At 39.5% G+C, this 21,409-nt stretch overlaps 1 protein-coding gene across 4 annotated transcripts in view; it reads right to left on the bottom strand.

The window, feature by feature from the left end:
* The window catches only part of ST7 (suppression of tumorigenicity 7), a 260,059-nt gene that overhangs the window by 103,846 nt on the left and 134,804 nt on the right, over nt 1–21,409 (bottom strand). For all 4 annotated transcript variants that reach the window (XM_061197969.1, XM_061197971.1, XM_061197968.1 and 1 more), the window contains exons 2-3: nt 17,455–17,537; nt 6,362–6,521 (exon numbers count right to left, since the gene is read on the bottom strand). In XM_061197969.1, the coding sequence (XP_061053952.1) occupies nt 6,362–6,521; nt 17,455–17,537 (243 nt within the window). The remainder of the gene's footprint in view (nt 1–6,361; nt 6,522–17,454; nt 17,538–21,409) is intronic.

Raw genomic sequence — 21,409 nt, 5'->3', positions numbered from 1 at the left:
AAAATACTAGGAAACAGAATCCAACAGCACATTAAAAGGATCATACACCATGATCAAGTGGGGTTTATGTCAGGAATGCAGGGATTCTTCAATATATGCAAATCAATCAATGTAATACACCATATTAACAAATCGAAGGAGAAAAACCATATGATCATCTCAATAGATGCAGAAAAAGCTTTTGATAAAATTCAACACACATTCATGATAAAAACTCTCCAGAAAGTGGGCATAGAGGGAACATACCTAAACATAATAAAGACCACATATGACACACACACAGCCAACATCATTCTGAATGGAGAAAAACTGAAACCATTTCCACTAAGATCAGGAACAAGACAAGGTTGCCCACTCTCATGGCTATTATTCAACATAGTTTTGGAAGTTTTAGCCACAGCAATCAGAAAAGAAAAAGAAATAAAAGGAATCCAAATCAGAAAAGAAGTAAAACTGTCACTGTTTGCAGATGACATGATACTATACATAGAGAATCCTAAAGATGCTACCAGAAAACTACTAGAGCTAATCAATGAATTTGGTAAAGTTGCAGGATACAAAATTAATGCACTTCTGAAATCTCTTGCATTCCTATACACTAATGATGAAAAATCTGAAAGAGAAATTAAGGAAACACTCCCATTTACCATTGCAATGAAAAGAGTAAAATACCTAGGAATAAACCTACCTAAGGAGACAAAAGACCTGTATGCAGAAAACTATAAGACTCTGATGGAAAAAATTAAAGATGATGCAAACAGATGGAGAGATATACCATGATCTTGGATTGGAAGAATCAACATTGTGAAAATGACTCTACTACCCAAAGCAATCTACAGATTCAGTGCAATCCCTATCAAACTACCAATGGCATTTTTCACAGAATTAGAACAAAAAATTTCACAATTTGTATGGAAACACAAAAGACCCCGAATAGCCAAAGCAATCTTGAGAAAGAAAAATGGAGCTGGAGGAATCAGGCTCCCTGACTTCAGACTATACTACAAAGCTACCTTAGTCAAGACAGTATGGTACTGGCACACAAACAGAAATATAGATCAATGGAATAGGATGGAAAGCCCAGAGATAAACCCACACACATATGGTCACCTTATTTTTGATAAAGGAGGCAAGCATATACAATGGAGAAAAGACGGCCCTTCAATTAAGTGGCGCTGGGAAAACTGGACAGCTACACGTAAGAGAATGAAATTAGAACACTCCCTAACACCACACACAAAAATAAACTCAAAATGGATTAAAGACCTAAATGTAAGGCCAGACACTATAAAAACTCTTAGAGGAAAACATAGGCAGAACACTCTATGACGTAAATCACAGCAAGATCCTTTTTGACCCAGCTCCTAGAGAAATGGAAATAAAAACAAAAATAAACAAATGGGACCTAATGAAACTTAAAAGCTTTTGCACAGTAAAGGAAGCCATAAACAAGACAAAAAGACAACCCTCAGAATGGGAGAAAATATTTGCAAATGAAGCAACTGACAAAGGTTTAATCTCCAAAATATACAAGCAGCTCACGCAGCTCAATATCAAAAAAACAAGCAACCCAATCTAAAAATGGGCAGAAGACCTAAATAGACATTTCTCCAAAGAAAATATACAGATTGCCAACAAACACATGAAAGGATGCTCAACATCACTAATCATTAGAGAAATGCAAATCAAAACTACAATGAGGTATCAGCTCACACCAGTCAGAATGCCCATCATCCAAAAATTTACAAACAATAAATGCTGGAGAGGGTGTGGAGAAAAGGGAACCCTCTTGCACTGTTGGTGGGAATGTAAATTGATACAGTCACTATGGAGAACAGTATGGAGGTTCCTTTAAAAACTAAAAATAGAACTACCATATGACCCAGCAATCCCACTACTGGGCAGATACCCTGAGAAAACCATAATTCAAAAAGAGTCGTGTACCACAATGTTCATTGAAGCTCTATTTACAATAGCCAGGACATGGAAGCAACCTAAGTGTCCATCGACAGATGAATGGATAAAGAAGATGTGGCACACATATACAATGGAATATTACTCAGCCATAAAGAGAAATGAAATTGAGTTATTTGTAGTGAGGTGGATGGACCTAGAGTCTGTCATACAGAGTGAAGTAAGTCAGAAAGAGAAAAACAAATACTGTATGCTAACACATATATATGGTATCTAAAAAAAAAAAAAAGGTTCTGAAGAACCTAGTGGCAGGACAGGAATAAAGACACAGACATAGAGAATGAACTTGAGGACACGGGGAGTGGGAAGGGTAAGCTGGGACGAAGTGAGAGAGTGGCATGGACATATATACACTACCAAATGTAAAATAGATAGCTAGTGGAAAGCAGCTGCAGGGCACAGGGAGATCAGCTCGGTGCTCTGTGACCACCTAGAGGGGTGGGATAGGGAGGGTGGGAGGGAGACGCAAGAGGGAGGAGATATGGTGATATATGTATACATATAGCTGATTCACTTTGTTATACAGCAGCAACTAACACAACATTGTAAAGCAATTATATTCCTATAAAGATGTTAAAAAATGTATATGATATATATTTATCTTATATAGAGATTAAAATGAGATGATTTGCAACAGGAAGCCAAGTGACTATAACCAGAGTTTGTCTAAAGATCCAGTTCTATGCAAGAGGCTATTAAAGTGTCTCAGAGAATTTAAACTTGACTTTGACAAGGATACTTCTAATGTGATGGAGCACCCTGCACTTTTCTAAATATCTTGAAGAAGGTGAACACTGCAAACCTTTGTCTTTATGACATCTTATTTGAGAACAGGGCAAATTATCAAACAGATGTTCCCAGGAACCCAAATTCAGAATGTTACTGGACCCTGAGAATCCCTTCCCTTAAGATAGGGAGAAGTTGGACACATTTTAAATCCCTGTCATCAGTTCATAAGTTAAGTTGAATTAAGAAATGGCAGCAAGAAACATGGTGACATGGAAAATATATCAGCAGGGTTTATCAGAAACTGTATATTTGTGAGAAAAATAGCAGTTTAGCTCCCAAATAAATCGAGATAAATGAAATGTTCATAAATGTTAACCTAAACCAGACAATCTGAAATTTGGCTAGATTAAGAAGCTGTGGGACTTCCCTGGTGTTCCAGTGGTTGAGAATCCGTCTTGCAATGCAGGGGATGCTGGTTCCATCCCTGGTCGGGGAACTAAGATCCCACATGCTGCAGGACAACTATGCCTGCGCGCCACAACTAGAGAGCCCGTGCACCACAACTACAGAGCCCGCATGCCGCAGCTACAGAGGCCAAGAGCTCTGGAGCCCGCGCGACACAACTAGAGAGGAGCCCATGCACCGCAACAAAAAATCCCATGTGCCGCAACTAAGACCTGACACAGCCAGTAAGTAAATAAATATTAAAAAAAAAAAAGGAAGCTGTATAATTAACTACATTTCTCCTCTGGCCACAGATAAAGATCAATGCAAGTTTTGAGAGGCTAATTTGCACTCAGGCCAATTTGCACAAATCCAAAATGTTAAACAATATATGAATAGTCTCCTGTAACAATTACAACTTTCTCCCTTCCCATTTCTCCACCCCAAATTATTCTTAGGTAGGCCAGGTCTTTCAGCTTTTAATCAAAACAAATGATTCTTTAAAGAAAGAGCTACACTAAGAGTTTTCATATAGTCCAATGTTTATAACTAGTACTTTCTGTTTGTTTTTAACTTTTTCAATGATTTTTTTCAATTAAGCAATGCCATTTAACTGCCTTTGCAAATGTCCATGGGACTTGGTTAGCCATGTTTTATTTCACGTAAGATTCAGCAAAGAGCTGTCTTATGATGCTTCTTTTATTAAGGCAATAGTCATTTTATCATTATTAAGGCAATATAAATTTTAAAACAAATTCCTCTATGTTAAGAAAATGCATTGATTACCCTCAGCTTTGGACCTTCTTTTTCCTTTTTACTTAGCTGAAACTAGACTATGAAATAGAAAGTGATTAAGGGTAGAGATAAACAGAGACAATGTACTTTTATAGTATTTTTCTTATTCAAAAATAAAAATCACCACAAGAAAAGAGAAGTGGGAAATGGTATTAGTCCCATGGTACCTGGCACTTCCATACCAACATACATGTTTGTTGAGCTGAGTTAGCCAAATATTAGAAACCCAGATGTCAAGGAGAAGTAGGCAGATTGAGCCCTAAATATACTTGGACAAGATAATTTCCATTTTCCTAAATCTAATTATTTGAACACTGTTATGAGATCAGATCATAAATGCTGTATCTGTTATAGGAAATGAATAGAAATATTGCATGCATAGTAGTAGACATTCAGCAAATACTAGTGAAATTGAATTAATAATAATATTCAAAAGCTTAGTCTTAGCAGGGTAAAAACTCAGTACAAATAAAATTGGGAAGTTCCATGATCGTCATTGTCGAATGTATTTTTATAAAGGACTGAGATTCTCCCTTTAAAAACTGCTGTACAGGCACTAAGAATAGCATCAAGATTTATATAACGCATAAGGCTTATTCAAGGCATCCACAAAGAGAGTCAGCAAAGTAACAGCAACAATAAGGAGAATATGAACTCTTCGTCGCATTAAGGAATGATGTTAAATTGGGCAGAGAGAGAATTTTAATGAAAATAAAAATGTACTCACAATAAAAAATGTCCTTAAATGAGGTTGCTTTCTGTTTTCAATCTGTTAATTTTCTACAATGTTCTGTGACATACAAAGACTATAGTAAGTCAGATCAGACAAGAGCACATTTAATCTGTAGGGTCTTCCAACAGATGCAAAGTGAGGCAATTATCCACAGTGACAATGACCGAATGATCAAGATTCCTCATTAGAATAATATGTCACGTGTGTTAGAGTACCTGGTTGAAGTAATATTTCACTTTGCTCAGATCTCTTTCTGTTTCTTTCACAAAGTAGATGAGTTTATAAAGTCCCAGACAATTTTGTTACCTGAGTGGTGCCGTCTCTCACACGTGTACCCTTTAGAATGAAATAAATGTGTACTCAGAGGTGCCCATTACCACACATGGCTGGCTGGCAAAGGTTCTATTATATTAAAAGAGCATTGAATCAACATCAGGAATAAAATATATATACAACGCTCCTTGATGCCTATCACCTGGCTAGACAGTTATGAAATATGAACTGAGTTATTCTAGGGAGGAAAGAAAAAAGATCTAACTTAGTTCTTTAATCTCTCCCTCTTCATCCTTCAAGTCTCAGAAGTGGTACCCTCTCCTTCAAGAAGCAAACTTCTTCCCCCAGTTTGGATCAGGAAGCCCTCCTTTGTACTCCAAAGTATTGCATGTTTCCCTCATATAATCAGAGCACTTAACACTCTGTCTCCCTTCAGTAGACACAAGAGTTCGATGGGGACAAGGACTTTGACATTTTCTAAAATCATAATATTCATGAGAACCTGTATAAGGCCAGGTTCATATTAGAGAGTTAGGAAATGTTTACTGAGATGATGAAGAGACCAAGCTAGGAAATTATACTCATCCCTCTTCTTTCATGAGTAGAGAAATTACAGGCCATGTATGTCCTCATTCATTCATTCACTGAGTCTCAGTGATATAGTAGACACTATGCAAAATGCTAGAGATATTACAGTAAAGCAGTAAGCTTAAAAATTTCAGTACAATTTAATAAATGTTGCTAAAGGTAAAAATATATGAGTCAACAAAGGTGGAGAAATATTGTACAGCCTATCAGAGAGGGCTTCCCAGGAGGTCACATTTGAGTTGGGTTGTGAAAGATGAGCAAGCACGGAGGAGGGAAGACAGACTTCTAGGCAGAGGGTCATGAGAAAACATGGCACGTTCAAGAAATGAAAAGGAGGGGAACGAGATTGTGACAGAAACCAAGGTTGGCAAGATAGAAGCAGCTTATGCTGTGCTAAGTAATCTGGAATCTGGGCTTTATCTTTAGTGGAATGGGAACCAACGAAGACTTCTAAGCAGAGGAGTGATGTGATCAGATCTAGTTAGACATAAGGTTCTACAATTAGCATGGAAGAGAATGGATACATTTAATGAGGTCTGAGACACTAAGGACAAGGAGGTGGAGACTCAGGTGGGAACCACTGACCTAAATGATCATTAGCTAAATCAAATGGAAGAAAAAGTAAAATTAAACAAGATGAACATTTCCTTTCCCTGGGATGCTTATACTCTACTTCTCTTGTAGAAGTTGTCAAATTCTTGGGAAAATAAATCGTACTTTTCTTTGAAGTCTAATCTTTAAATAACAACATTCTTATTGTCTTATAGTCATAATAATTTAGTAAGAGTAAGTAAATAATGTTGCAGACTGAAGAACTTTCCATACCTGAGACGCTTTGCCTGTTGGAATCTGAGTCCCCATTACTGGAGTTAGAATTGTTGGAGGAGTTGTTGTCAACCCCTCCCAGAAGGGGGCGCAAGTGGCTTACTGAGACTTGTTCAATGAATGATGTTCCATACTTGCGAAAATACCACCATTCAAATATCTAGAACAGAAAGATAATAAGCGTGATTAGGGTCCTTGTTACCAGCTATGATTTTGTACATGCCCATAATTGTGTTGCATTTACTAATTATACCCACCTTAAACACTGGTTTAAACATTTTTATTCCAAAAAAATTGTTTAATTCTAAAAATTAAGAAGTTTGATAAAAGTAAATACCAATTACATTTTAACTTCTCAATGCTGTTTTTTCCACTTAATACTGGTTTTTAAGGAAAATTTATAGCTACAATCCTGGTGAAAGAACATTGTTAAGAGCTGCTCATTATTTTCCTCCAAATTTACATAATATTCTGATAATAAAATCACCATAGCTAAAAATCAATTCCAGAAATGAATACCAACAAGCCAGTTTTAGAAGTATGGCTTATGAAATATTCCAATTCTTGGCATTTTATATTCTGATAAAGTCATAACTGCATACATTTTTAAGATAGCAAAATTCCGTTTTTAAAAAAGCATCTCCCTAGAGAAATCCGGCTTTACAGAAAGAACAAAAGTCATCCTATTTCATGTATCGATGGCACCCAACTGCTGAGAGATTCAGTAGCGTCCCACCTGCTGAGTGTGCTTTGTAAATGCTAGCATCTGTTTTACACCATTAATGTTTCCTAGCTCACAAGCTTACCAGTTGTTATGTGCTGTTTGCAAGGGAGAAAAGAAATAACTTTCATTAATAAAAGGAAAGAAGCACCAATGCTCACATGACTAGACTGAAATCAGGGCTCCTGAGCATGGGGAAAGCAAGCCACCTCCCCCAATCTTTTTACCTGCCCCTACCCCCAAACCCCCTCTGAACACTCTCCCACCACTGTTTGAAGCTGCTCTCCCCACATCCTTTCCTTGGCTTCCCTGATTTGCGATTCGTTCTTTAAGCAGTCACAAATCACTAAACAGAAAAAATTGAAGAATCAACTATATCCCAGAGTCTCCTAGGATAACTATACTATATTTTTGTAATATAATATAGAATGTGGAAATAACATAGACTTAATTACCTTTACCCTTACTTATTTCATAAAAACAAGACTTGGTTATCTTCTGTGGAATGGACTTTGGGCTAGCATTTAAAAATTGATATTTTGCTCTACCAAAAATTTCTTTAACAGGACAGAAAGAACATCTACAAATGACCAGAAGGAACTCTTAATCAAACCAAATGTTTGCAGTCCTATAACAGGAAAACTTGATTTAATTCCAAGGGGTTATTCCTTTTGACTATATGAATTTTCACATGTTAAAACATTTAAGTAATTTGACTGAGAAGACAGGGAGAATACAAAATGAAAGCTAAGAAGGGAAAGGACCAGTCTGTAACGTCTAGAATGCTAGGAATAAAAGATCTTGCTTGAAGAAAGTAGAAAGTTCAAGAATGGCAAATTTACTAACCATGGATCTAGAAGGGAATTTGTAACCTCAAGTGAGTTATTTAATCTATTTTAACATCAGTTTTTTCAACTGTAAAGCGGAAATCATATTTGTTATTTACCCTTGAGGGTCCTCAATTTCACACTCATGTAAAACATCTAGATTCAAACCCCATGTAAAAGACATAGTTCAGTGCCTTCTGCATAGTTGGTTCCCAAAAGCAATAGCAAAGCTATCATTTACTACATCGATGCTGTGCATAGTCAGCACATCTCACATACTGCTGTGGTGCACCCCTCTTCTTGCCGGTCTACAATTCAGGCTAGTACAGCATCTTGTTACTAAATGGTTGGCTGAGAGCCGTGGTAATCATTGTGAAAAAGGAGACTGCTCACCATTTGGTCCTGACCACCCAAAAAAGATTCATGGCTTTGCCTTAATTAGAAGAGATGGAAGGCTCCAAAGGACCCAGAACAATGGTCACAGAACTGGCAATGGCTCTCAACCACTTGTGGGGTAGAGTTTTCTTTGCCCCAAGTCTTTACTCTGCTTTCTATTTTATGCTGTTAAGGCATCTGTCAGGCGTTCATTCATTCATTAACACAGCACTAAATGCTCCATTCCAGGCATGGGCTGTGCTCCAGGGCCACAGAACACAGATGTAGCCCCTACTATTACCAGTGCATGCCACAGACCCACAATGCCTCTCACAGGTCGCTCCCATTCCCCACCCCCCAAAAAAAACACTTTGGGACTCTTTCAGATTTCTCAGTTTCTCTAGCAGAATTGGAGAACGTCAGCACTAAAAGGGACCCTAAAGGACCATGAACAGTTTCATTTAGAGATGAGGAATGAGGGCTACATGTCAAGGTGTGGTGACCTGACCAGAGTCACATAGCTAATTAAGTAGCTATTTAGCCTGAAGCCCCAGCTCTTGAGCCACTAATCTTACTAGGGCCCTAAAACAAGACATCTTTTTATAACTCTCTTGCTAATTTAAACAGACAGATGTAGCCTATCGCTTCCCTTTTAGAATCTTCACTTTCAAATGCCCTCCAACTCCACTGTCTCTTTTTGCTTTCTTAGCTATCGAAACTAATCCAGAAGTAGTCTATCAAATGGGACTGGATAATACATCCCAAGGTATAAATGATTCATATTAATGGGGTATTTGCATTATAACAGGAGACAGACCTTCCACCCAGTATTTCTAATGCAAAAATAACAGACCTCAGTAAAGACTGGGCTATTCACGCAGCTGCTTGGGAGGCAAAGGAGGGTCTTCTCAAGCCTGTCCTATCAGAGCAGTAGATGGCTTCTTACCTAACACAGTCCTTTATACTAGTGTCCACAATGCCCTGGGGCTGATACTCTAATATGAATTAAACGAACAACTACTAAAAAGAAGTAGGAAAGGACTTGAAGCCTTCTTAAACTTCAAACCAAATCTTCTAATCTGGGGTCTTAGCAATAATAATCTGTCCCATATCCTGAAACATGACAGGATTTGGGCCAGAACCTCACAGTATTTTTAAAGAGCTGCACAGATCCAAATGGGCAGATGGTGTTATTTAACACACACATATTTGGTGTCACTTTGAATTATTCTCCCTGGTGCATAACCTACAGTGTAAACAGCAAAGCTCTCATAAACAAATTTAGATTTTAAAACTAGCCCTTAGACATGCTAGTAGCTTAATGGAGTTGCCACAGTGGAACAAAACAGTTTTTAATCTGACAAATAACCATAAAATTAAAACATAAATTTACACATTTCATAGTCTTTAAAAGTGTAATCTCTCTACCCCAAGAATTATACAGATCAAGTAAGATGAGAACTAAAAAGCGTCAATTAGGTTTGTCATTCAGGAAGTCAACAATGACCCTACCATCTAGCTGAAAGGTAAAGGCCCTAAAATATTTCGTAATAGCTGAGTTGTATGTCTTGGTTGGCACTCTTGATTCTCTGGGGCTCAGTTACCTAATGTGTAAAATAAGGTCACTCAGTTAATGTTGGATGGATGGATGGATGGATGGATGGAAGGATGGATGGTTTGAAGACTGAATGGATAGATGGCTAAAAGGTTGAATGGATGGATGATAAGGGCTGGCCTGGTGATTTAATGGGATATTGTTTAAATAAACAGTAGGACCAATGAAAGGTTTTGTGTACATTTTGTTTGTTATAAAAAAGAGAGGGCTTCCCTGGTGGCGCAGTGGTTGGGAGTCTGCCTGCCAATGCAGGGGACACGGGTTCAAGCCCTGGTCTGGGGGGATCCCGCATGCCATGGAGCGACTAGGCCCGTGTGCCACAGTTGCTGAGCCTGCGCGTCTGGAGCCTGTGCTCCGCAACAAGAGAGGCCGCGATGGTGAGAGGCCCGCGCACTGCGATGAAGAGTGGCCCCCACTTGCCGCTGCTAGAGAGGGCCCTCGCACAGAAACGAAGACCCAACACAGCCATTAATTAATTAATTAATTAATTAATTAATTTTAAAAAAAAGAGAGACCTATACATATTTGTGGAAGAGGAAAGAATCTAGTAGAAAGAGAGAAACCGAAGTGCAAAAGCGTACAAATGACCAAGAGGCATGACACCAAGAGCCCAGGAAGAACATTTACCCTGCCTTAAAAAGGTACCTTACCATTTCTTGCTCTAAGGATGAAAGAGAAGCAGGAATGAACAGAAGAATACATTCTATTTTGGAAAATAGGGTGTGAGATGAGTTGTTTTACAGGTAAGAAGGCAACAAATGGGTAAAATGTAGGTGACACTGATCTCAGTGGAGATGCAGGTAAGGGTTATTGTCTGAGAATAAGGGAAGCAGAGATGGAATTGGGAATGTGAGGGTCAAAGAAATGGTTTGGATCTATACCTTGCAGGACAGAAGGGCCATACACTATACTCAGGACCCAGATCATATTTAAAACAAAGACTCATTTGTCAAGAACCCAGTTACCTAGGCCTCGTAACCCTCTCCATTACTATATGACAGAAGCAGAGGGGATGATCAAGGAGCAATGGGGCTGTGGGCTGGGAGTGGAGATCCAGGTTTGCAGCTGGCCTAAGGGTGTAAATTTATCTCATCTTCACCTGCAGGGAAGGAACAAAAATCTGGCAAAGGGTTAACAAACAAGGCGCTTCCATCTGTCTTGCAGACCTAAAAGCTGAATCTTTCCTAAAGATGCCTAGATTCTTCCTATCCAACAAGACCTCCCCTTCTTGAATTGCATGTTCTATATATAAAACACTTCTCTCCCCTGTATCCTATAACATACTCAAAAATGCTTCAAGATTTCCACATAGCAGCACCATTGTAATTCCACAATGTAATTCCATTAAACCCATGGGAAACACAAAGATGTCACAGCCTGAAATTGGCTATGTGTTTCCCAAGGATTAAAGTAGATGATGATATCACAGGATAGATACAGCAATGGTGGAAACTGAAGAGGAAATATGAAACTCTGGCAGTCTACTCCCAAATAGACTGCCAAATTGACACCTGCTCTAAGTCTTGAAATATATCTAGTGGTAAACAGTTTTTTGACAAGAGGGGATCTTCTAGGCTTGAAGATAAACCAAGGCAATTGGCATGGGTTATAGTAATATCCATAACATTTTTAGTTTCCTGTTAGAATTTGCAAGTATACCCTTTCCTCCATACCACTGACCCTTTCAAAGTCCCTCCCAATTCCTCATGACAGAACTAACTTCCTCCCTCCCTCCCTCCCCCTTCCTTCCTTCCTTTTTCTCTCTCTTTCTTCTTTCTTTCTTCTTTTTCTTTTTCTTTCTTTTTCTTTCTTTCTTTCTCTTTCTTTCTCTCCTTCCTTCCTTCTTTCCTATCTTTTACTTTCTTTCTTTCTTTCTCTCCCCCATCCCTCTCTCTCTCCCCCTCTCACCCCTTTCTTTCCTCCTGGCTCCTGCCTGTTTTGTTAAGGAATACCGAAGAGCTACAGAGTGGGTCTTGGCCTCCTGCCGCCTTGGGCCCAGCCAACACCCCCTCAGTCATCTGTTCCCCTAAACAGTTCAGGGGGGCTGTGTAAAGAACTGCTCTTCATGTCCTTCCACCCCCTTTCCTGGCCACCTATTGCCAAGGCTTTAAGAAAAGAGAGGAGGGCTTCCCTGGTGGCGCAGTGGTTGAAAGTCTGCCTGCCAATGCAGGGGACACGGGTTCGAGCCCTGGTCTGGGAAGATCCCACATGCCGCAGTGCAGCTGGGCCCGTGAGCCACAGTTACTGAGCCTGCGCGTCTGGAGCCTGTGCTCCGCAACAAGTGAGGCCGCGGTGGTGAGAGGCCCGCACGCCGCGATGAAGAGTGGCCCCCGCTTGCCACAACTAGAGAAAGCCCTCATACAGAAACGAGGACCCAACACAGCCATAAATAAAATAAATTAAATAAATTAAAAAAAAAAAAAAAAGCTGATTCTTAAGCTAGATCACCAGAAAAGTCTCTTGTAATATTAGAGAAACTATTATGTCTGCAGCTTTTAAAAAAAAGAAAAAAGAAAAGAAAAGAGAGGAGACAGAGAAGTGAGGTTCTCTTCAAGGTCAACAGCCAGTGATCCATCCCCACCGCAGTGTCTGAATGTTCACAGGATGAGATTTTCCACTGTAGCATTAAAGACTATGGCCTGGACGGGAGGATCACTTTCCTGGGGTGAAGTCATGGGGACCACTGACAAGTGGGAAATGCCAGCCTATGCCATGGCGCCCCAAGCTCTGTCAGCTCCTCCTGGGTGGCAGCTTTCCTTTAGGCCCTTGCCCTAGAGATTCTGATTCAGTTGGTCTGGGGTGGTGCTCAGAATCCATCACTTCAAACAAGCTCCCCAGATAATTCTGATACAGTCAGTTAATTCGTTCACTCACTGGATCTGTGTGCATTCAACAAATATTTCTTAAGAGTCTACCCAAACATTATACAGTTGAACACAAAAACACAGATATGTTCCCAGCCTTTGTGAAGCTTCCATCACAGAGAGGATAAGACCATAAATGTCACAAATGAAATTATAAATTGTGTTAAGTGATGGTCCATGTTCTAGACTGACCAAATCTGACCTAATCCATGGCTGACTGGAAAAAGAAAAAATGTTCCCTCCAGAGACATTTGTAGTCTCCCTCCCACCCCCTTTCCTTTCTCTTTTTTTCTTTTTCTTTTCCTTCTCTCTGCATTCTTATCTATCTGACCCATTTCTATGGGTCTGTTCAAAGGAATACATCAACCACTAGACAATGCTGCTACCCATCTTCCTAGCCAACATGTTTATGAGAGGCAGAATGATGCTGGGACAAAGCAGTGGAAATTTAAATTTGAGCCTTCCCTATACCTTACCTAGCAAGGTGACCCAGGCAAGTCATAAGCTTTCTGGGTGCCTGTTCCTTAGGTCTTTGCTGGCTTAAACTGGGTGGCTTCTGAGGGTTCCTTCCTCCAGCCCTGCAACTGCATGATTTTCAGGTCAAGCGGAGGTCAAGTTCTTTAGATGAATGAAAAAGAGTTGAAAGGAGCCGTAACAATCTTCTAGTCCCACTCCCTTACTTTTGAACAGGAGGGGATAGAGGGCATGGTCAGACAGACCCGAATTCAAATCTCACCATCTGTCTGCTATATATCCTTGGGCAATTTATTTAAATTTTGTGTCTGTTTATACTCAGAGCATAAAGGCATTGGTTATATCAACCACTTGGAATTTCAATGAAATCAGAATTAGAATTCACTTAGAATTAAATGAAATAATACATTCAAAGTGCTCAAAACAGTACCTGGCATAGAGTGGAAAACACAATAAAAGGGTCTTTCATTACAACTGATTCCTATCTAATTGTCATCTCTTCTACTGCTTTTCTGAAAACAATTCTTTTACGCCTAATCCCTGAATTAATTCTTTTATTTACTATTTTAATTTTCTTTTTTCTTTTTTTTTTAAATTTATTTATTTTATTTTTAGCTGCATTGGGTCTTTGTTGCTGCGTTCGGGCTTCCTCTAGTTGTGGCGAGAGGGGGCTACTCTTCCTTGTGGTGCGCGGGCTTCTCATTGTGGTGGCTCCTCTTGTTGTGGAGCACGGGCTCTAGGCGCACGGGCTTCAGTAGTTGTGACTCGCGGCTTCTAGAGTGCAGGCTCAGTAGTTGTGGTGTATGGGCTTAGTTGCTCCGCGGCATGTGGGATCTTCCCGGACCAGGGCTCAAACCTGTGTTCCCTGCATTGGCAGGCGGGTTCTTAACCACTGCGCCACCAGGGAAGCCCTAATTTTCTATTTTCATTCTTGATTCTCATTTTTAAAAATATTGCTTTGGCTGCCTTTTCCCATATCTCTGTATTTAACATGCATGTGTAACACGTAGGTGTAGGAGCATGTCTATACACATGTTAATGGGGACAGGGATCTATGTATAAATGTCAATACAGCAGCATTTTCTCCATTCTACCAACATTTTGAGAAAATTAAGGGGAGCATTTTCTCCACATATCCACCTTACCATTCTCAAGAGCAAAAACAAAACTCAGAAATTTTTTCCACAGAAATAAACATTGCCCACAGAGGTTACATCCAGCAGACTGGGCATGTCCTTCCTACAGCAGATAAAAGACTAAATTGGTGGGTTTGGACTGTGACAACAGGTGCAGTTCCTGTGGCTGGAACTGGGCTGAGATGAGAAAACTTGTGCCAAATGGCCAGAGGGGGCAGCTTGAAGTTAAGCAAGGGAAGGAGGTGCCTGGAGGGGATATGGGCCCAGGAACCGTAAGGGAAGAATGACAAGTAGGTGGCATAACAAACTCATTGCTGGCTTTCAACTTGTGAAATTAAGAACTAGCAGTGATATCTAGTAAAATACACACTTCTGAGTCCTCACTTATTTTTAAACATGTTAGTGTAAAAGCAGCATTTGCCAAACACATTTTATTTCTATGTATGTTTGTTCAGTTAACTGATTTTTCCTTCATAGGGGAAATAGCAGGGGGGTTTTTTGTTTGTTTGTGTTTACCTCTCTTCGCCTAAGACATCACATTGCGTGATCATTTCAGTCTCCAGCATAGGAATCCTGAGGTCCCCAAACAAATTCCTCAGGGCCAGCCCTGCACTTTCAGTATTCACCGCCTGGCTCCCTTGACATTGCTCAGGGGAGAGTAGTTGGGTAATTATCTCTCTGGTGCCAGGAAACAAACCACTAAGCAGTTCTATGCACACAGCTATTCTGCAAAGCACCTGACCCTTGACCTCAATGCTGCCTCTCCATGAAATGCACTTGGCAGAAAAGAACAGTGGCTGAAGAGAAAGCTCAGCCCTGGGCGCATTTCAAGGGCTAGCAAAGCTGAGTCCCCAAGGGCTGGATACCACCAGTTCAACAATCTCTAAAGCAGGAGCCTAAAGCTATCAAGAGCTATTCCCACATGGTAGTGACTTTGTCTTCAGTACAGACCAAGAATTTTTTTTAATATATTATTATTTTTTGAATTTTTATTGGAGTATAGTTGATTTAAAGTGTTGTGTTTAAGTGAGAGAGTGGCATGGACATATATACACTACCAAACGTAAAATAGATAGCTTGTGGGAAGCAGCCGCATAGCACAGGGAGATCAGCTCTGTGCTTTGTGACCACCTAGAGGGGTGGGATAGGGAGGGTGGGAGGGAGGGAGACGCAAGAGGGAAGAGATATGATAACATATGTATATGTATAACTGATTCACTTTGTTATAAAGCAGAAACTAACACACCATTGTAAAGCAATTATACTCCAATAAAGATGTTAAAAAAATAGTAATAATAAATAAAAGAGAATTTTTTTTAAATGAAATAAAATAAAATAAAGTGTTGTGTTAGTTTCTGCTGTACAGCAAAGTGAATCAGTTATACATATACATATATCCACTCTTTTCTATTTTTATTTTTCTATTTTTTAATTTTTTTAGAGGTGATTTAGTGTTCTTTACACTATATTTTTATTTTTATTTTTTTACATCTTTATTGGAGTATAATTGCTTTACAATGTTGTGTTAGTTTCTGCTGTACAACAAAGTGAATCAGCTATATGTATACGTATAGCCGCATATTCCCTCCCTCTTGAGCCTCCCTCCCACCCCTCTAGGTCGTCACAAAGCATCGAGTTGATCTCCCTGTACTATGCAGCAGCTTCCCACTAGCCATCCATTTTATATTTGGTAGTATATATATGACAGACCAAGCATTTTTGAGAAGGCCTTTCAAAATCTTCACACATCAGAGGTTTTCCTTTGCTCAAAGATTTACATTAGTCAGGAGTATCCTCTGCTTCCTAGGAATGCAGCAAGGCAAATATATCATAAAACAACACGGCAGTGATCATCAGGCTTCAGCAGCTGCACTCCACACACAGGGAGAAAGCCTCACAAGCCTGGGTCTGCAAAGGTGGTCATGGTCTAAGGAAACCCTTTTATTTGGAGGAGAAGAGAAGCAAGGAGATGGGACATCACCATCTCTAAGTGACAAGGGAAAACGACTGTTAGGCTTAGCTCACCCTGCATTCTGGTAATTAATTTATAGCCTAGTGAACCTGCACCAAGATACTACTAGAATAAAATCCAGACTTGCCATTTGTTCAGCAAGCTGGAAAAACAGCTGAGAACTTAACCAGAGAGGCAGTGAAGTGAGTGATAAAAGCACAGGCTCTGGTGCAAGCCAGCCTGGGTTGAAATCCTGCTCTGCCACTTGCCAGCTATGTGACCTAAGACAGGTTACTTCCTATCCAGCTTATGTATTAGTAAAATGGGAACAGCACTAGCAGTTACCTCATTGTACTGTTTCTCGTCCATGTCTCTATAATAATTAGTAATCACAGCATTATGTATAGAGGAAAAAAAAGCTTTCTAAAACCTCTTTCTCCTTAAAGGTCCTTAATATAAATTTAATTATATTAGAGTGATTCCACTAGTTTAGATGGCCCCCTCTAAGGTCACTTAAATTAAAGAAAACTACTGCAGGTGTTATAACTTATTACATCTATAACTATTTTAGCGCATAAGGCAATGGAGCCTTAGGGGTGATAATCATATTGCTTTTTGCCTACTGGGGATTTTTTTTCAAGGAGGCAATAGGGAAATATATGTAAATTTTAAAAGAAAAGGAGATGAAGGGGGAAAAAGCTTAGAACTGCCACATCCATGTCAATATATTTAAAGAAACTGAGCTATATTTCTACTGATCTTGATTATGTCCAATAATCCATTTTGAAAAGGGTAATGAAAAACATTTTAGTTTAACTGAGTCACACTTACTTTATAGTATCTTAGACACTAGAATTTGACACAGAATTATGTCTTCCTTTATTTTCCATTTTGTTTTTTCCTTCAACAAAAGCAGTATATAATTGTTTAAAAAAAATCTTTCTTCCAATATTTTAAAAACATATAACCTGGATAGTGAAAGGCCTCTATCAGTCCCCTATGCAACATATACACACACGCAGTCACTGTAAGCTGCTGGTGTATACTCTTCCAGAATTTTTTCCTGTACATATATAACATATATATTAGTAATCAGCATGTTTTTAAATGGGAGGGATTCCACCACTTACCAAAATAAGCCCTGATATTAGTGAGGAAGTGCCTGTCAGGGCCACGTAGAACTTCGGTGTTAATGTGTTCAAAAACATGCTCACTGAAAAACAAGAGAGAGGGAGAAGAACAGAGAACGCATGAGTATGTCATCCGTAAAACCAGCTCTCATTTTCCTTTCTGGTGAAATCATTTGTCTCTGATGACAAGAATTATTAGAATCACAGCCAAGTGCCACTAAAATGGTTCAGCATTACACAGGCTCGGAATACTAGATTCAAGTTATATATCCTAAAAGAAAACAACTACACACAAGAAGAGAGAGCAGCTTTTTGTTTCTGCCTCCCTAAACTATTGTTATGAATGATTTTCATGGATTTACAGCCACTGAGGAGTCAAATCAAAGCTGGTTATTAAACTGTTAGAGAGGAACGGAAGGTACCCTAATATGTTTTGTGGGACCCTCACATCAGAGTCTTTGATGAGCCAACAAGCATATTTCAACCTTAGAACAAATGAAAAATAACTATATTAAACAGTTATTAAAGATTCTAACACTATGTTTACCCCTGAAAAAGAAAGGACGAGTTAGCATACAAGTTAGCATATATCAGTAAAATTTTTTCAGCTAACTTACAAGGTTGTCAGACTGCTCATCAAAATAATTGTATTCAATGCAGAAAAGATGAAAAATAAGCCACTAAAAATGAATGTGTATTGTCAGACACCTTCCTGACCTGCTCCTGACACTCTGTTCATATCAACTACACAGTTGATCTGGTTGCCCATTAAGTAAGGTCACTTATACATTTTATAAGTATATTTTAAGTCATTATTTATATCTAGAAATTGCACAAAACTTTGACTACTACCAAAACAACAACTGACCTAAAGGGTTTTTTGCATGCGTATTCACATTTCTTTACTGAATATGTTTGTGGAAGGGGAGCATATCCAGTCCTGTTTTAAAATGAAGAACATTAGAAGTAGGACTTTTATGTCATTAGGGGAAAAGGCTTTGGTATTTGTCAAAGCAAAGTCACCAGCATGAACACAGATCAGCCCAGAAAGCAAAGTCACCAACATGAACAAAGATCCTGTGCTCACTCATTCAACAAATGTTTCTCTCTGTTTATGAATGAGACTGTGGACAAAGAATGGAAGCATGATTCAGACACAGCTCCCACCCTCTAGAAGGCCAAAGTCTAGCTGGGAAACAGACAAGTAAACAAGCAATCACCAGACAGTTTTGGTAAGTGCATAGAAGGGTCCTGTGCACAGAAGTTTATGAAAACACATAAAAGGTATGCATCTCAGGCTGGGAGTCAGGAAGATGTCTGGGAGAGTAAGCAGGAGTTAACCAGACCAAAGTGGGCAGGAGGAGGAAAGGAGGGCAATGTGAGCGAAGGACGGGGCCTGCTTTGAGGCCCTGAGGAAACAGCACACAGCCTTTCCAGCTGGTTGCACGGGTTGAAGAGGGAAGGAGCTTGGGCTGTGGACCCTTCGCAAAGGCACAAATGTGGAAGGATGCACTAACTCCATCCTTCCTGGTTACTGGGCATGCTCTCAGTCAACCTTCTCCCCCCCAACACCCACTTTAAATGGATTGGTTTGCCGTGACTCATGGTCTGTCATTTGCAATCACGAATCTGGACTAACACAAAGTGCTCAGTCAATAGTCACAACTTGACTAAGTGGACTCTTTCAGGGAGGTAGAGAAAAGCACAGAAGAAGCAGTCAGCCTAGGGCTGTGAGGCAAGAGGAGGTACAGTTGAGCTGAGGTGGTTACGCTTGGCCATTAAAAAAACAAACCTAAAGCTTGTAATTGACAGTCTGATTCTGAGGTGCCTAAAATTCTCAAAATTCCCCTCCTCATGCTATGAATGATCCCACATTTTCCATTATTTTAAAAAAGTCACCAAAATAGAGTATTCACTTTGTTATTCTGTATTTATGAACATTCATATCTGTACCATATACTTTTCAGTAAGTTTCTGGGGACAAACTGAACATAGAATTCAACAAAATCCATTTCTAAAAGAAAGAGGAAAAGACTTTTGCCTGAATTTGAAGTGCTTTGGTAGCCCTGCTAACTCCCCAGCAACAAAAGCATAAAGCAATAGAGGAAAAAAGATTTTTTACTGAAAATTGCTGATCCACTGGGGACAAAAGATTATAGAATGAATTGACAAGTGAAAAAAAAGAAACTATGTGAGTTTTTTAAAGAGGTAAAAATAAACATTCTACACCTTTAGTTTTACTTAAGATTATATAGCTACCATAGGTAATACAAAAATTAAAACATGCTTCTCTACTATATCCAGTTATAGAAAGTGACCAGAGTTGGGAAAGAGAATGGTGGGCATTAAAAGAAATAGAAACACAAATAGAGAATGAGAAAAGTAGAAATAGAAAAACATTTAGAGAGTGGGAGGTGTTCATTTAATAACCTATTAATTTTACAGTCTTACTGGGCATTCTGGCTAACATCATTAAGACATGGCATTTAGCAATTCTGAGCACAAATATCAACAATCAGTACTTGCCATTTGAATCTATCTATCTATGTGTTTAAAGTTTATAACAAAGCAATTTTACAAATTAGAGCACTTAATGCTCACTTCAACTCTGTGAGGTCAATATTATTATTCATCTTATTTCACAGGTGGAGGCTGGGCAAACAGCTGAACACCGGTCATCCAGCCTCCAGAGCTCAGGCTCATGGCATCAAGGGTGCAACATGAGAACGCTGCTGAAAAGCATTAAGGAACAAAATAGCAAAAGGAAAACAGCAGTCTTTCATTAGAAAAGGAGAGGAAGCTCTAAATAAGTGATACTGAAAGATGGATGTTTTTAACACTGTACTTATTTTTATCACTGACTGTTAAAGATAAGTCCACTGGGATCTTATCATCAGTGTGTGTAGCCCCAGGGTGGAAGGGCAAGAAGCCACCCCGAAGGGGAGCATCTAGTTAAAGATTCCCCCCTTATATTAGGAGGGCTGCACATTGCAAACCAGACTGCCTTAAACCTAGGAATACCTGGCCTAGTTTCATCAGGGTCACTAGCAATTATTTTTGAAAATATATGAGGGCCTGATGAAGTACCTAAAAATTAGATCAGAAAACTGTGGGGTGTGTGGTTTGAAACATAAAGTGGATATTCCTGACATCTATAGACATATCAATACTATCTCCACAGGTGCTGGGGCTAAGGAAAAACAAATTCAAAAACAAACAGTAAAGACTAATCTAGCTTTGGTAAAAATAAATCATACAATGTCCTATATCAACCTGGAAACAAAAATTAATAAGTCAGAAGGCTTTTCATCCGATCCAGATGGGCACTCTAACAGGTCACTGCTCAAAGAATACTGCATCAGTTATTCAAGGGCAGCCTTAGGGACTGTGTCATCAGGCGTTCTGAAGATGCTGAACTTTAACTTGGTACAGTCTTCTCATTTAATTAATGAGTAAACAGGAAGAAATTAAGTACAGGTCTGAGAAGAAACTAGGTAGGAGGGGTGGGTTAATAGATTGAAAACTCAATGACCCCTCTGGATCACAGAAGAGAGGAGGGAAGAATATAGTACAACAGGTCAACTGTGGAAAGTGAAGAATCACTCCTGTGAGCAGGGAACTAGAATACCAGAGGGCTTAATGAGGAGTCACTCAGAATGGCCCTGTGAGGCCCTGTCTGTGAGGAGCCAGCCCTGTTTCTGGCCCTCGTGACAGTAAGAGCCTTCTCCCGTATCCTTCAGAGCACAAACAATTCCCAAATTAGACTCCTGGAAAAGATGTTCTGTAAAACAGAGTGAGCACATAACGCTTAAGAAGTGTTTGACTCCTTAAGATATATTCCGCCTTATTCAAGCCCTTGAAAGAAGAGGCTGGGCTTCCCTGGTGGCGCAGTGGTTAAGAATCCACCTGCCAGTGCAGGGGACACAGGTTCATGCCCTGGTCCGGGAAGATCCCA

Source organism: Eubalaena glacialis, chromosome 8 (assembly GCF_028564815.1).
Source record: "Eubalaena glacialis isolate mEubGla1 chromosome 8, mEubGla1.1.hap2.+ XY, whole genome shotgun sequence".
Taxonomy (NCBI): Eukaryota; Metazoa; Chordata; class Mammalia; order Artiodactyla; family Balaenidae; genus Eubalaena; species Eubalaena glacialis.
This window is presented reverse-complemented; position numbering and strand designations above follow the sequence as displayed.